Below are 17,236 nucleotides of genomic sequence, written 5' to 3'. Positions count from 1 at the left end.
GGGGGAGGCTAAAACCTCTTGGGCATTGTAATATTCAAGTTAAAGATGACAGCTTGGAAAGCAGATCCCTAACATCTCATAGAGAAGCAAAAGTACTTGAAATAAATCCTCAAATTGTGTTTAGAAGCTGCAGATCCTCAGTTTCCATGACTCAGCTCTATTTCTGGACCAGTACGAGCTTGCCTGTGTAGAACAAACTATTTTCTTCTTTCATCTTGCTGCATATTTCATACTTTACAACACACTCTAGGAACATAATATGCGCTGCTGTACTGCCATATGGTATCCTGCAAACACAAGATAAACTTGAACAAAGACAAGGCCAAAATAAAACTGTCAAATTACACTTTATTTGTATTGACAAAATAGGCAAAAGAAAAACTTCATGTTCAGAGATACAAATTCATTATTTGCTGACAAAATGCTCATACCCATGTTGGGTATTTCCCATTTCAGGATGATACTGAGTGGATCTTTAACAGGCAATTCTTTTTTATCCTAGGATAAGGAAAAAGAATGCCCATGAAACTAATTTCATATGAAATTTGTCACCTGCTTGTTGCTCAAATTTTCCTGCTAAGTCCATGATTGGCAGCAAATAATTACATTTGGCCTCAAAGAAAAACATATGTAAAACTGTAAGATCATTAAATAATAAGCATTAGCAGCATACCCAAAATACTTCTTGTACAAAGAACATTGCACTTGAACATACACAAGCATTTACCCTTATTTACACATTAGAGTTTGTATAGAACAGCAAGACTGATATATACAGAAAAATAGCAGAAACCTTAACAGCCCTAGACAGCGTATCTCGTGTTGACTCCTTAATTTTTTCCATACAGTTTCCCAGGATGTCTCATGATTTTTTTCACTATATACTATTGCATAAAAAATAGACTTTACAAGAAGTTCAGTCCCCAGTTAACACTTCAGAATATTTCTATGTACTATTAAATGTTCACTGCACTAGGGAGTAAGGGAGTCCAGGTCAGCTCCTTATTTTAATAAAACAGAACTTGACAGGCGCTATCTAAACACTGTGCTTTACCTTATAGTAGACACTGAAATCACTTAGCTGTGCAATAATTACCCGGTGAGTTCCAAAGGCAGTTCCCTACCACACAGGATCTCCCACTGTCTTGCAAGCAGCGAAATTAATTTCTCCCTGCTTTCTGCGCTTGGGATGAAGATGTACCACTGGATCTCTCTGCTCCTGCTGCCTTCTTGTTTAGCATTTCCCTTTGGGGCACTATCATCTTCTCCAAAGTGATCCAGTGTTAAATTCTGCATCAGATCCTCATTCTGAACATCATCAAACACAAATGTAAGTGCCTGTGGATATGTCTGATAACCCATAAGTACTCTATCTAAATCCCGGATTCGTCTTCCATCTGCAAGCTGATACTTATCTCTCTTTGGTGGTTCCTTAGCAAATTCAGGTAGTGGGTAACTGATATAATCTTCATCAAAGAGGAACAAATCAGAGCTGGTTAATATAAGTGTTTTAGGCTGAAGCAAACTAGTGTTTTGGGCAGACCCTTCGACATGATTTACTTGAAAAGCCAACACATACAGAAGGATGTTGAGGGACGGAAGATTAGTCAAACCATCCATTTTCTCTGCCACCAGAAAGGCAAGGTCCCCAATTTCCTCTTCATTTGGATAAATAAATTTTACTCTGCTAGAGTGAATCAGTTCATAATTCTCCATTTTTCCTGCAATAAACATACATTCATTATATTTCCAGTTAGTACAATACTTTCTTAACACATTAGGATAAGCAACAAACTTTGACAGCTGCAAGAATTCAAGTTTTTTATCTATTTATACATAGTTTCACTTATTTACAATACTAGAATAATTTTCTTTGGGTTGCAGATCTCTACTGGAGTCTCTCTTGCAGTACCAATATACTTTTCTGCAAATTTCTAACCACATAACTGGTTCAGGGTGATGGCAGAAGAGGCAGAAGGAAATACAGCTGGATCCTCAAATCAGAGGTTATCCACCTCCCTACCAGCTGACCTCCTCCCCAGTTCAGATAAGGCTTTATGTGAGGTAAAGTCAGGCAGTTTGGTCAAGGTATTAACTAGGAAACACCTGATGCATAAATTTCCCTCAGAAGAGTTTTTATCAGTATGCTTTAGATGATGCCTAACTAACTCATGATATAGAAAAGACCACTTACCCGTGTTTTTACTCCCAAATTCGGAGTAGAAGTCTTTATCTACTGGCTCAGGTGAAGGTGTGCGCGCAAGCAGTGACAGAACTGCCATAAGCTGCTGTATGAAGGTGTGAGTGTTGTAACTGTCTCTTGTCAGGCAAGTGACTATATGATCTGCAGAATGTCCTGAAGAGAAGACAGAACATAAACAATTCACACATCTGTATGTGGCATTATCATAATTTCTTCACCTAACATGCAACTGACACCAAATAAAAACTTCTTACAAGGATTATTTCTCCTGAAAACATGCATCGTTATTCAGAAAGCTTTCAAATCCTTGGAAAAGAATATTACAATCCTTACAAATCCCTCAAAAAATGAAGAATGTAATTTCTCAATTTAAAATACAACGTAGGCTTACAATTTAACTGTTCAACTCTTACTGTACAAGTTCATCCTTATCATCTTATTGTTACTATTTATCTTATAGAAAAAAGTGCCTTCAGTTTTCTTTGTGAACTTGTTATACGTCAGGTCACTTCATATCATTTCCAGAAGGCAGATTTCCTTCCCTGCCCACCAGTGAGGTCTCAACACAACAAGAGAACGCTGTAAAACACAGGAATGTCTAGCTCACGTGTATCACAGTATCACAGTATGTTTAGTGGGACTCTGAGGTGAAACACCAGTCCCAAACTTTACTCATGTTATTTCCATTAAGTTTTAAGTTGACACCATTACCTTTTCTAAATTTTACAGCTCTATTTTCCATCCAGAAGTCAACCATGAACTATGCATTTTGCAACATGGGCAGTACCATGATCTTACTCTTTACTGCAAGCCAAAACCTCAGAACAAGTCTTTAGATTTTCCTTTTAATGTGTCATTAAGATAGGACAATTTTCAAAAACACTGTTGGGACGAATTAATTCACTGATATTAAGCTTCCTAGTTACCTCAATTACAAGATGTTGCAAGACTTATCAGCCTATTGGTACAGCATCACTAGTGTTACACTAACTCAATTTCTTTTAAGAATCAACAAAATAATATACTCTTCCATGTCACCAATAAAATAAAGAACAGAATTAATCTAAGACTAAACAGACAAAATAGAACTGGAAAAACTTAAAGCACAAGATGTACTCACCAGTAATTCGGAAGTATTGGTCAAACAGGCCAACATTTACTGACTGCAAGTCATTAAGTTTTAGCACAAAGCAGCAAGAGAGGTGGAAAGAGCTATTTTCACAATCTGAGTTTTCTTTGTTCCAAAAATCTGATGAAAAAGGACATATGATAAAGTCAACAGTAAAAAGAATTATTCTTCTTCTTTCCATAAGCATAATTTTTATATTCAAATCTTAGACCTATATCACATCTGAAGGAAGAAATTAGGAAGAAGGTGGGAATAGTGGCTAATGATTTCTCAAGCAAATACAACCAAATCTCCTCCTTATCAGCAGTGTTTCCTGAAAAAGCTGCCATATCTCAGATTTAAATCAGCAGATGCATTAACAAGTGACTTGGATGAATTGAACATACACCATGAGCTGCTTCACCTTTCATCTGCTATTTTGGTTAAAGGGTCTTTAGCTGTCTGGATAATGCTAGGGACCACGAAATGACATCTGACAAGAGCATGGGCACAACAGAACAGGGAAAGGTCTGTTTGAGAAGCAGACATGACTCAAGACCCTGTTTAATTGAACATTAAAGCCTCAACATTAAAGCCTCTCATTTGCATGCAGAAAACTGCACCAGCCTCTCCCTCAACTAGGAGGGTCCAAGAGTATTGACCAAAACTGGTATTTAAACTGAAGACAAACACACAGACAGGGATTAAGTTGATAACATTATTAAAAGATGAAAATAGCTATCTTACCCGACTGATGCTCATCAGCATGAATGAAAGAATCATCCAACAGAAAGTAAATGGCTTTTGTTGAGAGAAGCACACAAGCCATCACTTCCACATTGGGAGTCTTGTAAAACAGAACTGAAGACCACATGAGATGTCTCAACTCTTCATTTTCCACCTAAGATGTAAATTGGATTTCATAAATCACTTGCACACTTTGATATTTCAGATAGCTTCACCATCTTAGAGGCAACTTTAGACTACAAAAACACCCCACAATTTGAAAATCTGAACATGTTATAGTCAAAGAACAGACATTCACCTCCAAACTGCTATTATAACTGCAGCAGCTTTGAGGCAAACACAGGAGCAGTCTACTAAAAATGTCATTTGTTTATGTAAGAAAACTATTTTTCTGTTGTGGTCTAATTATTCCTTATTTTCTGACAAAGACTAGAAATCTTTTTAGAAAAACATCTAGTGCACAAGAAAAGACTTCCTAGGACAGACACTGCAGACAAAATTTTAATCAAGAGCTGAAAAGTGCCTCCAAGCCTCAGCAAGTCTATTGAGCCTTCAGATGCTACTGAAGAGTTGGATACAAAGATCCTCGAGAGAGGACAGAAGCACAGCTTGTCACTACAGCTGCTGTTCCGCCCGGCATCTTCCCAGCTTCTCACTTGCTGAGCTTACTGTGGATCCTCAGATGAGTCACCTGCTTTATCAGCTTCTCCTGGTGTAAAAAAAGCACAACTTTAACTTGTGCCTACCCAAAAGCTTTGGAAGTGAGGTAAGGGAATAATAAAAAAAAGCTTCTGTTTCTCAATAAGCTTTTCAATTGACATTTGTAGTCGGACCACAATGACTATTGCCTCAAAAAGCCACATTGCGAATTTAATGTAAGATTGGTACTTTTAAATTTGTCATTCCCCACACAGACTATAAATCTGTTTTTCAGAAATTTGGTTTATTTGCTCGTTTCTGGAGTACTGACAGACATGCACACGTGCTGTGTTCATGCACCCCTATTACACAAAGGAGGTGGGACACAGATTTAGCTAGATACCATCACAAAATTATTTCACTCCAGTAACTTTCTTTCCTTTTGCCACTTTAAAGAAAATGAGAGAAACATTATTGGAATAATCATCTTCAAGACATACACTAACATATACTCCTGTTCTGCATCAAGGATTCTGAAGACAAATTATGCCTGGCAGAATCCCAGTTGCTGTAGCCAGGAATCAGGTTTTTGACCAAAATGCTTCCAGGTTTTGCAGAGCCTAAGTCTTGTTTTTCAGTTTGATCAGGAAAGTTATTTTTAAAATACTGTCTAGTACTGAAAGGTCACAAGGCATCTTTTCACACCCCTGGGTTAGGCACAATACCTCTGCAATGTTGCCATGGAAAAACTCAACCAGGGCATTTCCCTTCAGCCCAGCCACATACTGCAGAGATGCAGAAACATGAAGGTGAACAGGAATCTGGTTATCTTCTGTTATCTTCTGCATAAGAAATTCAGATGGATATAAAGATGACAGCGTCAGGTGAGGTTTGCAAAAGCTAGAAGAGATCCAGAAAAAGCATCATCAACATTTAAGAAATATGCAGCTCTTCCCCTACAAGAATTAAAAAATTGGGAACAGGCAACTTCTGTTCTTAATAGTTTAAATTACTTCTCATGAGCACAGCTGTCAATCTGCCTTGACCTCAGCCTGCAAGCACATGAAATAGAAAGTCTCCTTCCATTAGAAAAGACAGGGTATTTCAAAAAGATGGACCCAACTTCAAAGCTATACATTTCACAACAGCAACATGTTACAATTACACAAAAAATTATCTAGCAGTAATCTAGCATCCAGCAGTTATCATTTGAAACTCTATGCCCCGTCTTTTCAAGTGGTAAGAATTTCATTCATGGGCAGTTTGTGGTTGTAGATACAGTGATTTCAATTTGGGTCCATCTTTTTGAAAGACCCTGTACATTTTATATTACAATGATAAAACTAAACGGAAAAAGGTAGACAGGTACAGTCCAGGCTAACCATTCACACATGCTACAGACTACCAGAATGAAAAAGTACTTCATCAACACTACAGGCCAAAACCAATTACAATGACAACTGCAAACGCACTGGCTAGGCCACATTAACTTCAGCGCAGTGCAACAGACTGGGGAAGATTTATGGGAATTGTTACCTTGCTGACTGACCATGTCTGTTTGCCTCCACAACGTGATTTCTTACAGCATCTGGTTTGCTTGAAGCTTTGAAAATAATAATAGTCTTCACATCCTGCAGGAGTGTCCTTAAAAGACTGTAGATTCTTAGGAAGTGGAATTTCTCATGAGGTAGAATGAACACTGCTGTAACAAATCTGTATCCAACAAGCAACTCCAGCACATGCCCATCCAAAAATGAACCCTTCTGCTGGGTGGATCCGTGAGTCGGATGCAACACAAGAGATGCTAACGGAATCCTATTCAGCTGAAAAACACTTCCCAACTCTTCTGTGCCCACCCATTTACCTGGCAGTAAACTGAAATCCACCTTTACTATGTACAAATGCTGGGGTGTTAGAAATATCCAACATGGATGGACCACACAGGGACCCCGGTCAGAAGATTTATACACTGAAGAATAAAGTGCAGAGCACAAAACATTTTTTGATCGTTCTTTGCTATTGCCAGCTGACTCTGGCTGATGAAAGGTTTTCTGAACATTGGTTTTATTCCCACAAACAAGATATGTTGGGAAACAACCTTTTATTTCGACATCTTCTGCCGAAATGCAATTCAATTCCATAAGCTGACCGAGAAATGTCTGGAGGTTTGCTTTTCCACAGTACAACGTGGAACTTGGTAACACTGACATGTGGTGTTGAGAGTAACATGTGTATAAACAGGAATAAAAGTCTTGAAGATTCTGGAAGTCCGAAACAATAAACAAGCAGTTGTCACTGGTTTTCACCTTCAGTGTTAAACAGATTTCTGGCAGGAGAAAGCCAAATTCTGTTAGATCAGTATATGGAAAACACAGCATTAATTTCAAGGCAGAGGGGATGTGCTGACATTTTCCTCTCAATTCCTGATGAGGAATCTCAAACACAGCTAGCATATCATCAGTCAAAACCAAACAGGAAGCAAACTGCCTGAGTCCCTTATGAATGTGAATAGAAAAACTCCAGAGAATTTTGACTATGTCAACACTCTCCACTGGGATGTTGTCAGATGACCGAGTAGTGCTGAACTCACAGGTCTGATCTCCTTCATGAAGTCCCATTTCAAAATACCCATCTTCTTTGTCTGTGGTTCTGGAATCACCCAGAGGGCTTCCCTTGTTCTCTGTGAAGGAGGGGGGTGATCTCTGCACAGTCTGCACTATCAAGGCAGAAAGGTGCTGGACAAAATCTTGGTTTGTGGCAGTGTATGACATACAATTAAAAGGCAAGATGACTGTGTTACAGGGGTCAGGCTCTGCACAGTGTCCTTCCTCTGAATGATCCGAACTTCAAAAGAGGTAAAAAAACCACAGTGAGTACAAGCTTGAGTTTAAAAACAGTCATAGCTACCTACAATTCATGGTGCTGCTTTTCAGAACTTTGGGGGTTACTCTTGTTACTACAGTTAAGTCAGTGTAATTTTGTAAAACATCTTCATACTGCACACAGCCATTGATTCTAAAGGCTTGTGGCATGTAATTCTATAGAATGTAAAACCTAAAAAGTTTAACTTATCTTTCATTTCCCAACCCCAATAAGTATATCCTTATGAGTCAAAGCACTTTACAATACAGCTATTACTGGTTTTCAAACTACCAACTGCATTCAAGGGTTCAAAGGTTAAAAACACTATACCATGAAACTGATTCCAGTTCGAAAAAAACCCACAGAGGCAGCATACAATGAACAAGACTGATTTGCCTTAAAGGCCAGGTTTAAAAATGCAGCATCCACTGTTATTATCCAAAAGCTATCAAGGATTTCAATAAGAACTTGTATAACTGGCTTACCACATATGATGACCACTGCCATACTCTTCACATGAATCCAATAGAGAGGCAGGTGCCTAAGGAGAAGAAAACATCAGGAGGCTCTCAGCTACTTCCAGCTGCTGTCAGACTTCAGCATACATGAAAAACAAAGTTAATGTTGGCCTCCGCTTTTTAAAGTTGGCCAATGCACCGCAGAGTCCTGCCTGTTGTACTCACAGGCAGCTGAGCAGCTGTCCTTTGAGGATCCTCCAAACACTACCAGTTTACTTCAGGTTGGGCATTCAGTTAAGGCAGGAAAACAATCAACTCTGCTGCTGACTTAAGAACAGATCCAACCTGTGACCCACAGACTTTCCAGCACACTACAAATGTTTACTGAAGTGAGGCAAAAAGTTAAAGGAACTTGACAAACACCAACTACGCTGGTAGCAAAGGAAGAGATTCCTCCAAGTCTTGCTGTCTCACTCCTTGAAGCCATGCATATGAAGAGTGCTTCCAAAACAACAAATGAAATCACAATCCAGAAGTTAACAGCAGGAGTTTGAAGGAGACAAGTTAAGGCCTCTGGACAAGGAGAATGTTCTTCAACTCTAATAGCAAGAGAATTGCCTTCCAAAAACTAGTATCGTAATAAGCTAAGATAGAAGTCTTACACTCAGTATCTATGTGGATATTAAATGACATGATACAAATACTGTGTAAATGTTTTAAAGTCATAGCAGTGACAACAATTCTCTGCAACTCTGGTAGACTTGGACTATGCATTTCATTTACGTGGTGGACTAACCCCTGCACTTCGCTTTGGGGCTACCTCCTTTTGCATTGTAATAGCACTGAGAATCAAAAAACCTTTGCAATGGATTACTATGATAACAGAAGGCTAATATCAGAAATAAACTTGCAAAAACACTTCTAAAAATACCAAAAAATAAACACAAGGATGGCAGTTACCTGATTTTTACATGTGGAGTCCAGTATTTCAAAGCATCTCTGGGGAACTGTATGGTCTGTAGGAGTCGAACCACTGGACTGCAAAAAATTGCTGGCTAGGACTGTTTCTTCACAAATTATTTCTAGAACAAATATAAACAGCTGTTACAATCAGTAAAGTAAAACCAAAATGTATGTCTAATAGTATCTGCCAAGTAAGTGCAAGTAAAATTCTATATCTGATCATAAATCATTAAAGATAAAGGATATCTTCACATAGTCATCAGGACAAAACAAGAGCAGGTACAATTTCAGTCTAATTAGAGAAGTATCTTTAACTGCACTAAAAGTTGCATTAAAGACTGCTAAAGCTAATTTTTCAAGCTAACAATCAATTTAAATCTCAACATCTGATGTGAAAATTCTTCACATTTTGTTTCAACAGAACTAGTCAGTTTTGTTAACACTAATGCTTATTTTTAACAAAACATTGCCAAGCTGGCAAAAAACACAGTAGAGCACTCTTTTCAAACTTCGCAGCATTCTCTCAAACTTCTGTAGGCTTCAAGTGAGCAAGTACAATATCTGTGTAAAACCTTCAACCAGACTCAGAAGGTCGAGTCCCTCAGATGCCACTCAAGACAATTATCTCACCTTACTTGGAACCTTTTTGAAGGTTTGAAGCTAACTCAACCAGTAAAAACTTACCATGAGTGCACATAAGCCAACATTCTCAGGGACATTTGGCTTTTTGCTTGTTTGATTTGATATTCACAGTATTGCACTGATACAACAGAGCAAATCAATTTTCGGTATTACCACTGAGCCAGCCAGCTCAAGTATATAAATGTATAAAATAAACAACAGAACTGCAGTATGGATATGCTTCTGGCTTGAGCATAAAAACTCCTGCCTGAATCCTCCTGGATTGATGGTAAAGTTTAGTAGATTGCATCAAACCATCTCATAGCCAGAGGAAACACAAGAGGTATTTATTACTTTAACAAAATACTGTGCTAGCAAGAAGGAAACTCAAATTGACAAGAAAAACAGAACATGACTGCATTATTTTTGATTTTCTGTTTCCTATATAAATATTTAATCTTTTTCCATAAGCCATTTGCCAGTGACATTTAATTTGAATAATATGTTACGGAAACAGATGGTGTCTAGAAAAACTGCAGAGAAAGCAATTCACAGAAATAGCATAGCAGGAAATTAATTCTATTATTCATGATTTAAGGTCTAACAATAAATCTAATTGCCTAGCATATTTCCATTTTTTAAAGGATTTCTCAAAATCAGTATTTTGTAAAGAATCCCTGGTAGCTATATGAGAAATAGCCTGCCCTAGTCCTCAATTTCCCACTATTAAAGCCTTCCCCAAGATTCTACTAAAGGAACCTTATGGAAAAGGATAAACAGCAGATAAACCTTGAATCGTACACCAGCCTTTCTATAAAACTCCCAAGTACTTCAGAAAGAAACATCTAGATTTTTTTCTTGTCTTCTCATTTACTCTTAATTGCTGTAATAGAAAAGATTATTGACAAATAACCTTTAAACAGTCCCTTTAAACAAATAACCTTTAAAGTCCCTTTAAACAAATAACCTTTAAACAGTCCCTTTAAACAGCATGCACTTTTACAGTTGTATGAAACTGCAGGGTGTTATATAGACAAACTGTGTCAGTCCTGTAACCCAAGTGTTTAATACTTTAAGGCAAGAATTGACTTTAAAAAATGGCATTTTATCTGTAGATAAAGAGTGATCTAGAAGGTTTACAATTGCAAATAACGTAAATAAATAGCAACTAAATCCATATCTAAGTCGCCCGTCCTTAAATCAAATTCTGTCAGAACAATTTCCATTTTATAGACTGAACTAAGAAACCTATACTGATTTTGCAGAAATCACAGCAATGGACTTTCTTCATAGACCAAGCTTCTCAGACATGTTTCTCTCGCCATCTACCAGTTAACTGGGAAGACTAGGCTGTTCCACCGCAAATTATTGAGAAAATAAACCCTGCTCTTTTAAATGGTTATTAAGTCTTCTGGTACTATTCACATCCTACTTTAAGTTGTCAATTGAGCAAAAGAAAAAAAAAAAAGTATCTTTATAACTTCTCAGTCACAAATGAATATTCACATAAGTCAGTCTTAAGGGCTCCTGCCAAAGATGAAAGACAGGCCAATTCTTTTAAGTGCCTAATGAAACAGGCATGCTTATTTGAAAAATACAATAAAAATAATTTTCAGGTAAGGTTCACAGGTGCTGTAGAACACAACAGATGTACTGAAATCACAGGCTCAGCCACAACACTAATCCCACAACTGTCTTTTACTTATGTCTATCTTCTCCCAGGTTTGACAGAAATGCAGCTCTTGCAAAAAGGCAATAATGGAACATATACTGCTTGGGCTCACGTTTTGCACAAAGAACAGGCAGAGATGCAATTTTAAAACATGTCTATACATGCCACATATCTAAACTAGGAAAATATAATACAGTCCTCTGCTTGTGATTTCTGCAGGATGATGCAGTAAAAGAAATCCTGCACTCAAACTTCCACTGCAGTTAATTAACACTACAGTGAACAGGTCAGTTCTGCTGATCCACATACAACTTCCACTTCCTAAGGCAACACTACCACGTCTTTCTGCTTTATCTTGATAAGCCCTGTATCCATGCACATAATATTCATGTATATCAATGCAGCTTAGAAAAGCAGAACCAAGAGGCTCAGCCCAGCAGCACGATACATACATGATTACCTTGGCTGGAGCTGACAGGACGAGGCAGAGAGGGAGAGGAAGGACGAACAGTAAGAGAAGAACAGTTTGATTTGGAGCTGGCAGCAGTGAGCCTGGAGTCCTCACTGATCTAATAAAGAAAGTATGCAGCAATTAAAGAAAAAACCTAAACACACAGGACATTAAATCCTGAACTAAAATAAGTCTACACAAACTTTCTCCATTTCAGTAAAAGTTAGTGTCAGCTTTTTTTTTTTTTTGAGGCAGGGGAGGGGTGTCACAGCCTCTGAAGTTTCTATTTTTACCGTAAGTGCAATTCCACTAAGAATTCATTTAGGAGTCATTCTGATCACTGACTAATCACTGTATTGACAAAACCAGCAGCAAGTTTCAAAAACCACAAGAGAATGAAAACAGGATTTCTACACTATAGGGACAGAATAGGTTCTGATAATAAGTTTATTACCAAAACAAGACTAACCAACTACACAGCACACAGACACACAGGAGAAGGCAAGAAAGAGTCAGATTTCTGATTCTTTCCCACTGCTAAATACCCACAAGAAAAAAGTTTGAGAAAGTCACTTCAATACTCTGCAGCACAAGCAGTAAAATCACACCTCTACAATACTTGTATGAGGTGTAAAATACAGCTGTTAAGGTCAACTGCATATTCATTGTGTATACCATTAAGTAATTTTATCTTTTTCTCCCACTTCCTCTCTCCCAGGTCAGAACAAAAACAAGGTCAGATAATTACTGAAATGACACTGGAAGCTAAATAGGAAAAAGAAGCAACATTAAAAGTTCATACCACATTAAAGCACAAGGAAAGCAGAAAAACTTCAATGTTAAGGAAAGTTTATTTAATTCTGCTTAGATCTAATTTGTAGAAGTCCTCTTGTAAACTTCTTTTGTACGCAGCACATTCTACTCCTCTCAAAGTACTAAATTCACCTTTTTATCAGAGTTGCTCAGTTTGTACTTCACCTCCTTTGCTTTCTGAATAGCTTTTAGCACTTCCACAGTGTCTAGTTCTTTTTCTGTGGTAACAATGTTATCCAAACAGACCTGGAAAAAGAAATGTTAAAACATATAAAAATCTACATAAGGTAGTTCTGCAATTTATTTTTATTAATGTAATAATAAAAAATTAGCTTAATGCAAACTATGTGCATCTTTGTAGCCATTACATAAAAACAATTATCACATTAGACCTTGCTCTAACATGGTATTAATTTAATGCAAACTCAGAAGTGCTTGTTAAGTTTTAAACCCCTTTAGCAAAACTGTGTTTCTATATTATCACACTATTACCCAGTGAGGGCAGGGTAAACTTTCATTTAGATCCAGGAGCATAGTTGAATAATGTTAATACGCTTTCACTGTCTAAACACCTTGTCCAACACACATGAAAAACTCATAAGGTTTTTAGAACATTCACATTACTTTCCTCATCATGCATTGGAAAAGAAAGCTTACAAGTGCCAGCTTCCAAGGCATAAGTGCGCTGTGTCTTACCTCTGCGGCCCTGTCCCCAAACTGAGCAAGTACTTTGGTCCGGTAATCAGGGATGATGCTCAACGGATTGCTGGATAAGACCACCTTTTCTAAGCATGGGAGGTTTCCTATATTTTTTACTTCATCAATCTGAAAGTTTTTGAATAAAAGGATTAATAGAAATTGGCTAAATTTAAATGAGCATACAGACTGAGCATTTCTTGCATAAGCTACATACATATAATAACCAGAAAAAAAATCGCTACAGCCACTTTTAATTTGCAGTTTCGCCCAGTAAAAGAAATTGCTTGTGATCTAAAGCACAATTCAGTTTCGCACTGAAAAATCAACAGTTACCTGTTCTATTTTGTTGTTGCTCAGGTCCAAGTTGACTAATGAGTACAGTTTGTTAAGACCACACAGCCTTTCTAGCTGATTTCCTGCTAAATTCAGAGTCTTGATGTTTCCCAGTTTTGTGTGAACACCTTCTAGAGATGTAAGCTTGTTGTAGGATAAGTCCAGGTGAACAAGGTTGTAAAGATGCTAAAAAAGCACAGAAAAACCATGTCATACACCAATTCATTAAAATTAAACAATACCAAAGACACCGTATCACGGCTTGCTCATCTTTTTGTGCAGCATTTTCATGCAGGACACTGCCTAGCATGAAAAACATGACATGAAATTGTTCACTACAGAGGCTCAAGCGTGTAGAATAAGAACTTCCTCAACTGCATTTTTACCAACCCACAGATACAGCTGGCAGTGAATTAATTTATTTAAGAACTAAATGTTGTATGTCAATATTGGCAAAGAAATTAAGATATCCAGAACAAGTAAGAAAAGCATCATTATAACTTGATGTTATAAATGATACACTATCTGGGCTTAAACTATTCTTCACAAAGAAGATGAGCAACAAAACTCTGAAGCAAGAAAATTTATGTTCTAGCATCTCAGGCAGCCTGGGACGGGGCGGGAGGGGAGAGGAGCGGGGAGGAAATCACCCTCATAAGCCCCACTTACCTGTAAATTTTCTACCAGAGACACTCCATTGTGACTCAAATCCAGGAATTCAATCTTCGGAATTAATTTCTAGAAGAGGAGAAAAATGTGTTAAATGTGGTTTGGCTTATAAATGAGGCCATACTTCCTCCACTATCAGCTAACCAACATGCAAAGGAAAGTATCATCCAGCACATGGTCTGTCTTCTCAACTTGTGGTATTAAAGCCTGCCAAGTAACCTAGTGCAACAAGAGTTGAATCTTGCTCTTATAAAAAACAGGTTGCTCTGAGGAGTACGGTTAAGATTTTATTTAACACCTTGTTTCTCACTGAAGACAAATAAGCTGCTCCTAGTTTAGCCCCATTATCTATAGACCAAGCTTGCTAATAGATGTTTGTCTTCTATCAAACAGGCATATCTATGTTACATGGAAACCTGGATAAAGATGACAGTAACAAAAAAAGAGAATAAGTTCAATGATTTGTTTCCATGTTTTCACTATAGTAGCCAAGCATTACAAGGTCACACAAACATCTTGAAAATGCACTTTAACCCAGAAAGCTTTTTATTTTTGGAGGATTCAAGCCTTAAATTGGATGCTGAATTTTGATATCAATGTATTTGCATTTACTTTATTTTGGTTGTAATCTCATCAATGATTTGCCTTGTAGTTAAGGACCAGACTTAGACCTGAAGAACGCTAAGTCAACATCACAAAAAACCCTGAACAAGAAAACTGTGCTCCAAGTCCACGATCTCTAGTTGAGGTACAGACATAACTATTTCCTGCTTCACAAGAGTAGTTCAAGTAAAAAATCTGTTTGTACTTGACACGTTCTTGTGGTGAATGCTAATTCTTTTTAATAACTGATTTATAAAATGTAATTCTAAGGTACTATCAAAATATTCCAAATTTTGTTTCCATGCTCTTCATACCGTTTTGATGACAGGAAGGCTTGACAACACTCTAAAGTTGAGCCCAAGGTGTTGTTTTCTTATTTTTTAACAAAAACTTTTTTAAGTGGCCGAAGGCCAATGCAAATAGTAAAAGTATGTTTCGAAAAGTCAGTATTTATGCATGAGTTGCTTACAGAGCACAGAAGGACAAACTTTTCTCCTTTAGCCAACAAAATATCAAAGTAGTAAAAGAAAAAAATCTCCTAAGCATTAATTTAGGTCACTAACCAACATGCAACTGAAAATCTTTCAGAAAAAAGATCTATAGAGCAAATGCAAAATCCCTGCTGTGTAATGTGCCACAGAAGATCAGTCATACTTCTTCTTCCACAAATGAAAAAATATTTCTTACCACTGAATCATCAATTTGAGAGATGCTGTTGTGACTCATATCCAAAGTTGTTAAAGTTCTCCAAGTTGGGATAACTGCTGTCACTGGACAACTTGAAGTTGCATCCTCTGGCTCCCACTGATCAAACTCAGAGGCCTCAGGCACTAGGATTTCCTATTTAAGACAAGCTCTCTAAAATATTATGCTTACATCTCCAGTGGAATCTAATAGCTTTGAAAACAATCCAAACCACCTTATATAAGTAAGGAAGATTTCTAAGCTTGTTAATCACCCAGATTAATGATGTAGGTCTTAAAATCTGAGCTAACTGGGTCAGAATTATTTCAGACCTACAGGGAGGGAGATCCAGCACTAGCAGCTGATCCAAACTGAGAAAAGAGAAGGAACAATAAAGGGACTGTGAATGTTATGCTACCAGATACTCATTGCCAAATCAAAGCCCAGAGAAGACAAATGCATTCAGTTCTGGATAAATAACAGAAACACACATTCCAATAGAAGCATTGGAAATGTCCCTGGAAAGGGACACATGTAAACACTTCCACCACTTATTAAAGCTAAGATTCTGAAAGGTTAACTAACCCTTTCAGTTCCGTTGTTTTAAAAGCAGAACCTACAACAGGCAGTACAGAAAAGTACATGGACTCCAAATGGATATTTCCACAAAGTGCATGTTATTTTTCATGTGCTTTAAACACTCACCAGAAGCAGAAACTCACTCTTACCTTCATTGATGTTGCCGAAAATCTAACACTCATCGTGGCCAGAGCATGTTTTGATGAAGTCAGCCCTTTGATAAGCTTTCCCCCACAATGACTGATCTATTACAAAAAAAAGTTACAAAGTCAGAAATACTAAAACAAATATGGGACATGGAAGAGGCAGCTAAAAGCCTCAAGAGCAGATTCTCTACCAATTTGGAATGTAGTTACAGCACTCCCTTAACATCTCCTGAGATTATCAGGTCAGAAATACCAATATTTGGTTAAGCTAAAACAAGAGATTAGAGACACAACTACAGAAAAGTTAAATTCAAACATTTATTTGAACAAAGCTTCTTCTATTGAGTTTCTACCTGCCCCATGTGTTCTTCAAGGTGAAACTACCCAGGCAGTTTAACATGGCACAGTATTTTACTGTTATCAAGAGGTATCTCAAACTATGCCTCTACCTGCAGACACATTTATTTAGGTGTATGTTCTTTATTGTAAATACAAAAAAATAAATGCCTTGGAAGCAAGGATACTAATCTAAGCTTTTAATACTCTAGTGACCTAATCAGACACAGTTTGATTACAAAGTCTTTTTTCTGTAGCTCAAGTTGGAACAATGCCACCAAAGACCTGAGACAGCCTCTGTGCAGCCACCAGCTCCTTCTCTGCAGATGGTCACATACATGGTGCGACCATGACAACTGGGACATTTGCTGGTGTATCAGGGAAACAACACTAAACAGAGACAGAGCTCCTGTCACGCTTTAAAAAAACTCTTTCCAGATTACCACTGTTGATTTCTGGACAAAATTTACTACTAGATGAAAATGTCAGTCTGGTGGCAGTTGATCCAAAACTTCATGAACATACAGTTACAAAAGACTGCAAGACCAAAACCCCTCACCACCCCCACCCCATTAGGCAAAGCTACCCCAAAACTACCCAAGCTCACAGGAAAGGGGAAAACTGATATTACTCTGCAATATCCTCTCTGC

General features: G+C 37.6%; 1 protein-coding gene across 4 annotated transcripts in view; it reads right to left on the bottom strand.

Annotated features, from left to right (window-relative positions):
- Nucleotides 1-328: 328 nt before the first annotated feature.
- The window catches only part of NISCH (nischarin), a 31,307-nt gene continuing 14,399 nt past the window's right edge, over nucleotides 329-17,236 (bottom strand). For 2 of the 4 annotated variants that reach the window (XM_082059839.1, XM_082059841.1), the window contains 15 exons: nucleotides 16,254-16,349; nucleotides 15,529-15,681; nucleotides 14,239-14,307; nucleotides 13,570-13,755; nucleotides 13,234-13,362; nucleotides 12,670-12,783; nucleotides 11,734-11,842; nucleotides 8,978-9,099; nucleotides 8,045-8,100; nucleotides 6,234-7,541; nucleotides 5,423-5,597; nucleotides 4,059-4,212; nucleotides 3,324-3,452; nucleotides 2,195-2,356; nucleotides 329-1,721 (listed from right to left, as the gene is read on the bottom strand). In XM_082059839.1, the coding sequence (XP_081915965.1) occupies nucleotides 1,093-1,721; nucleotides 2,195-2,356; nucleotides 3,324-3,452; nucleotides 4,059-4,212; nucleotides 5,423-5,597; nucleotides 6,234-7,541; nucleotides 8,045-8,100; nucleotides 8,978-9,099; nucleotides 11,734-11,842; nucleotides 12,670-12,783; nucleotides 13,234-13,362; nucleotides 13,570-13,755; nucleotides 14,239-14,307; nucleotides 15,529-15,681; nucleotides 16,254-16,349 (3,591 nt within the window). In that variant the 3' untranslated portion in view covers nucleotides 329-1,092. Of the gene's footprint in view, nucleotides 1,722-2,194; nucleotides 2,357-3,323; nucleotides 3,453-4,058; nucleotides 4,213-5,422; nucleotides 5,598-6,233; nucleotides 7,542-8,044; nucleotides 8,101-8,977; nucleotides 9,100-11,725; nucleotides 11,843-12,669; nucleotides 12,784-13,233; nucleotides 13,363-13,569; nucleotides 13,756-14,238; nucleotides 14,308-15,528; nucleotides 15,682-16,253; nucleotides 16,350-17,236 lie in introns of those variants that run through there. The other 2 variants (XM_082059840.1, XM_082059842.1) reach the window with 2 other exon arrangements.

The sequence above is a fragment of the Streptopelia decaocto genome, assembly GCF_964273445.1.
Source record: "Streptopelia decaocto genome assembly, chromosome: 8".
Lineage (NCBI taxonomy): Eukaryota > Metazoa > Chordata > Aves > Columbiformes > Columbidae > Streptopelia > Streptopelia decaocto.
The sequence above is the reverse complement of the archived record's forward strand: the minus strand, read 5'-3'. Positions and strand labels throughout refer to the sequence as shown.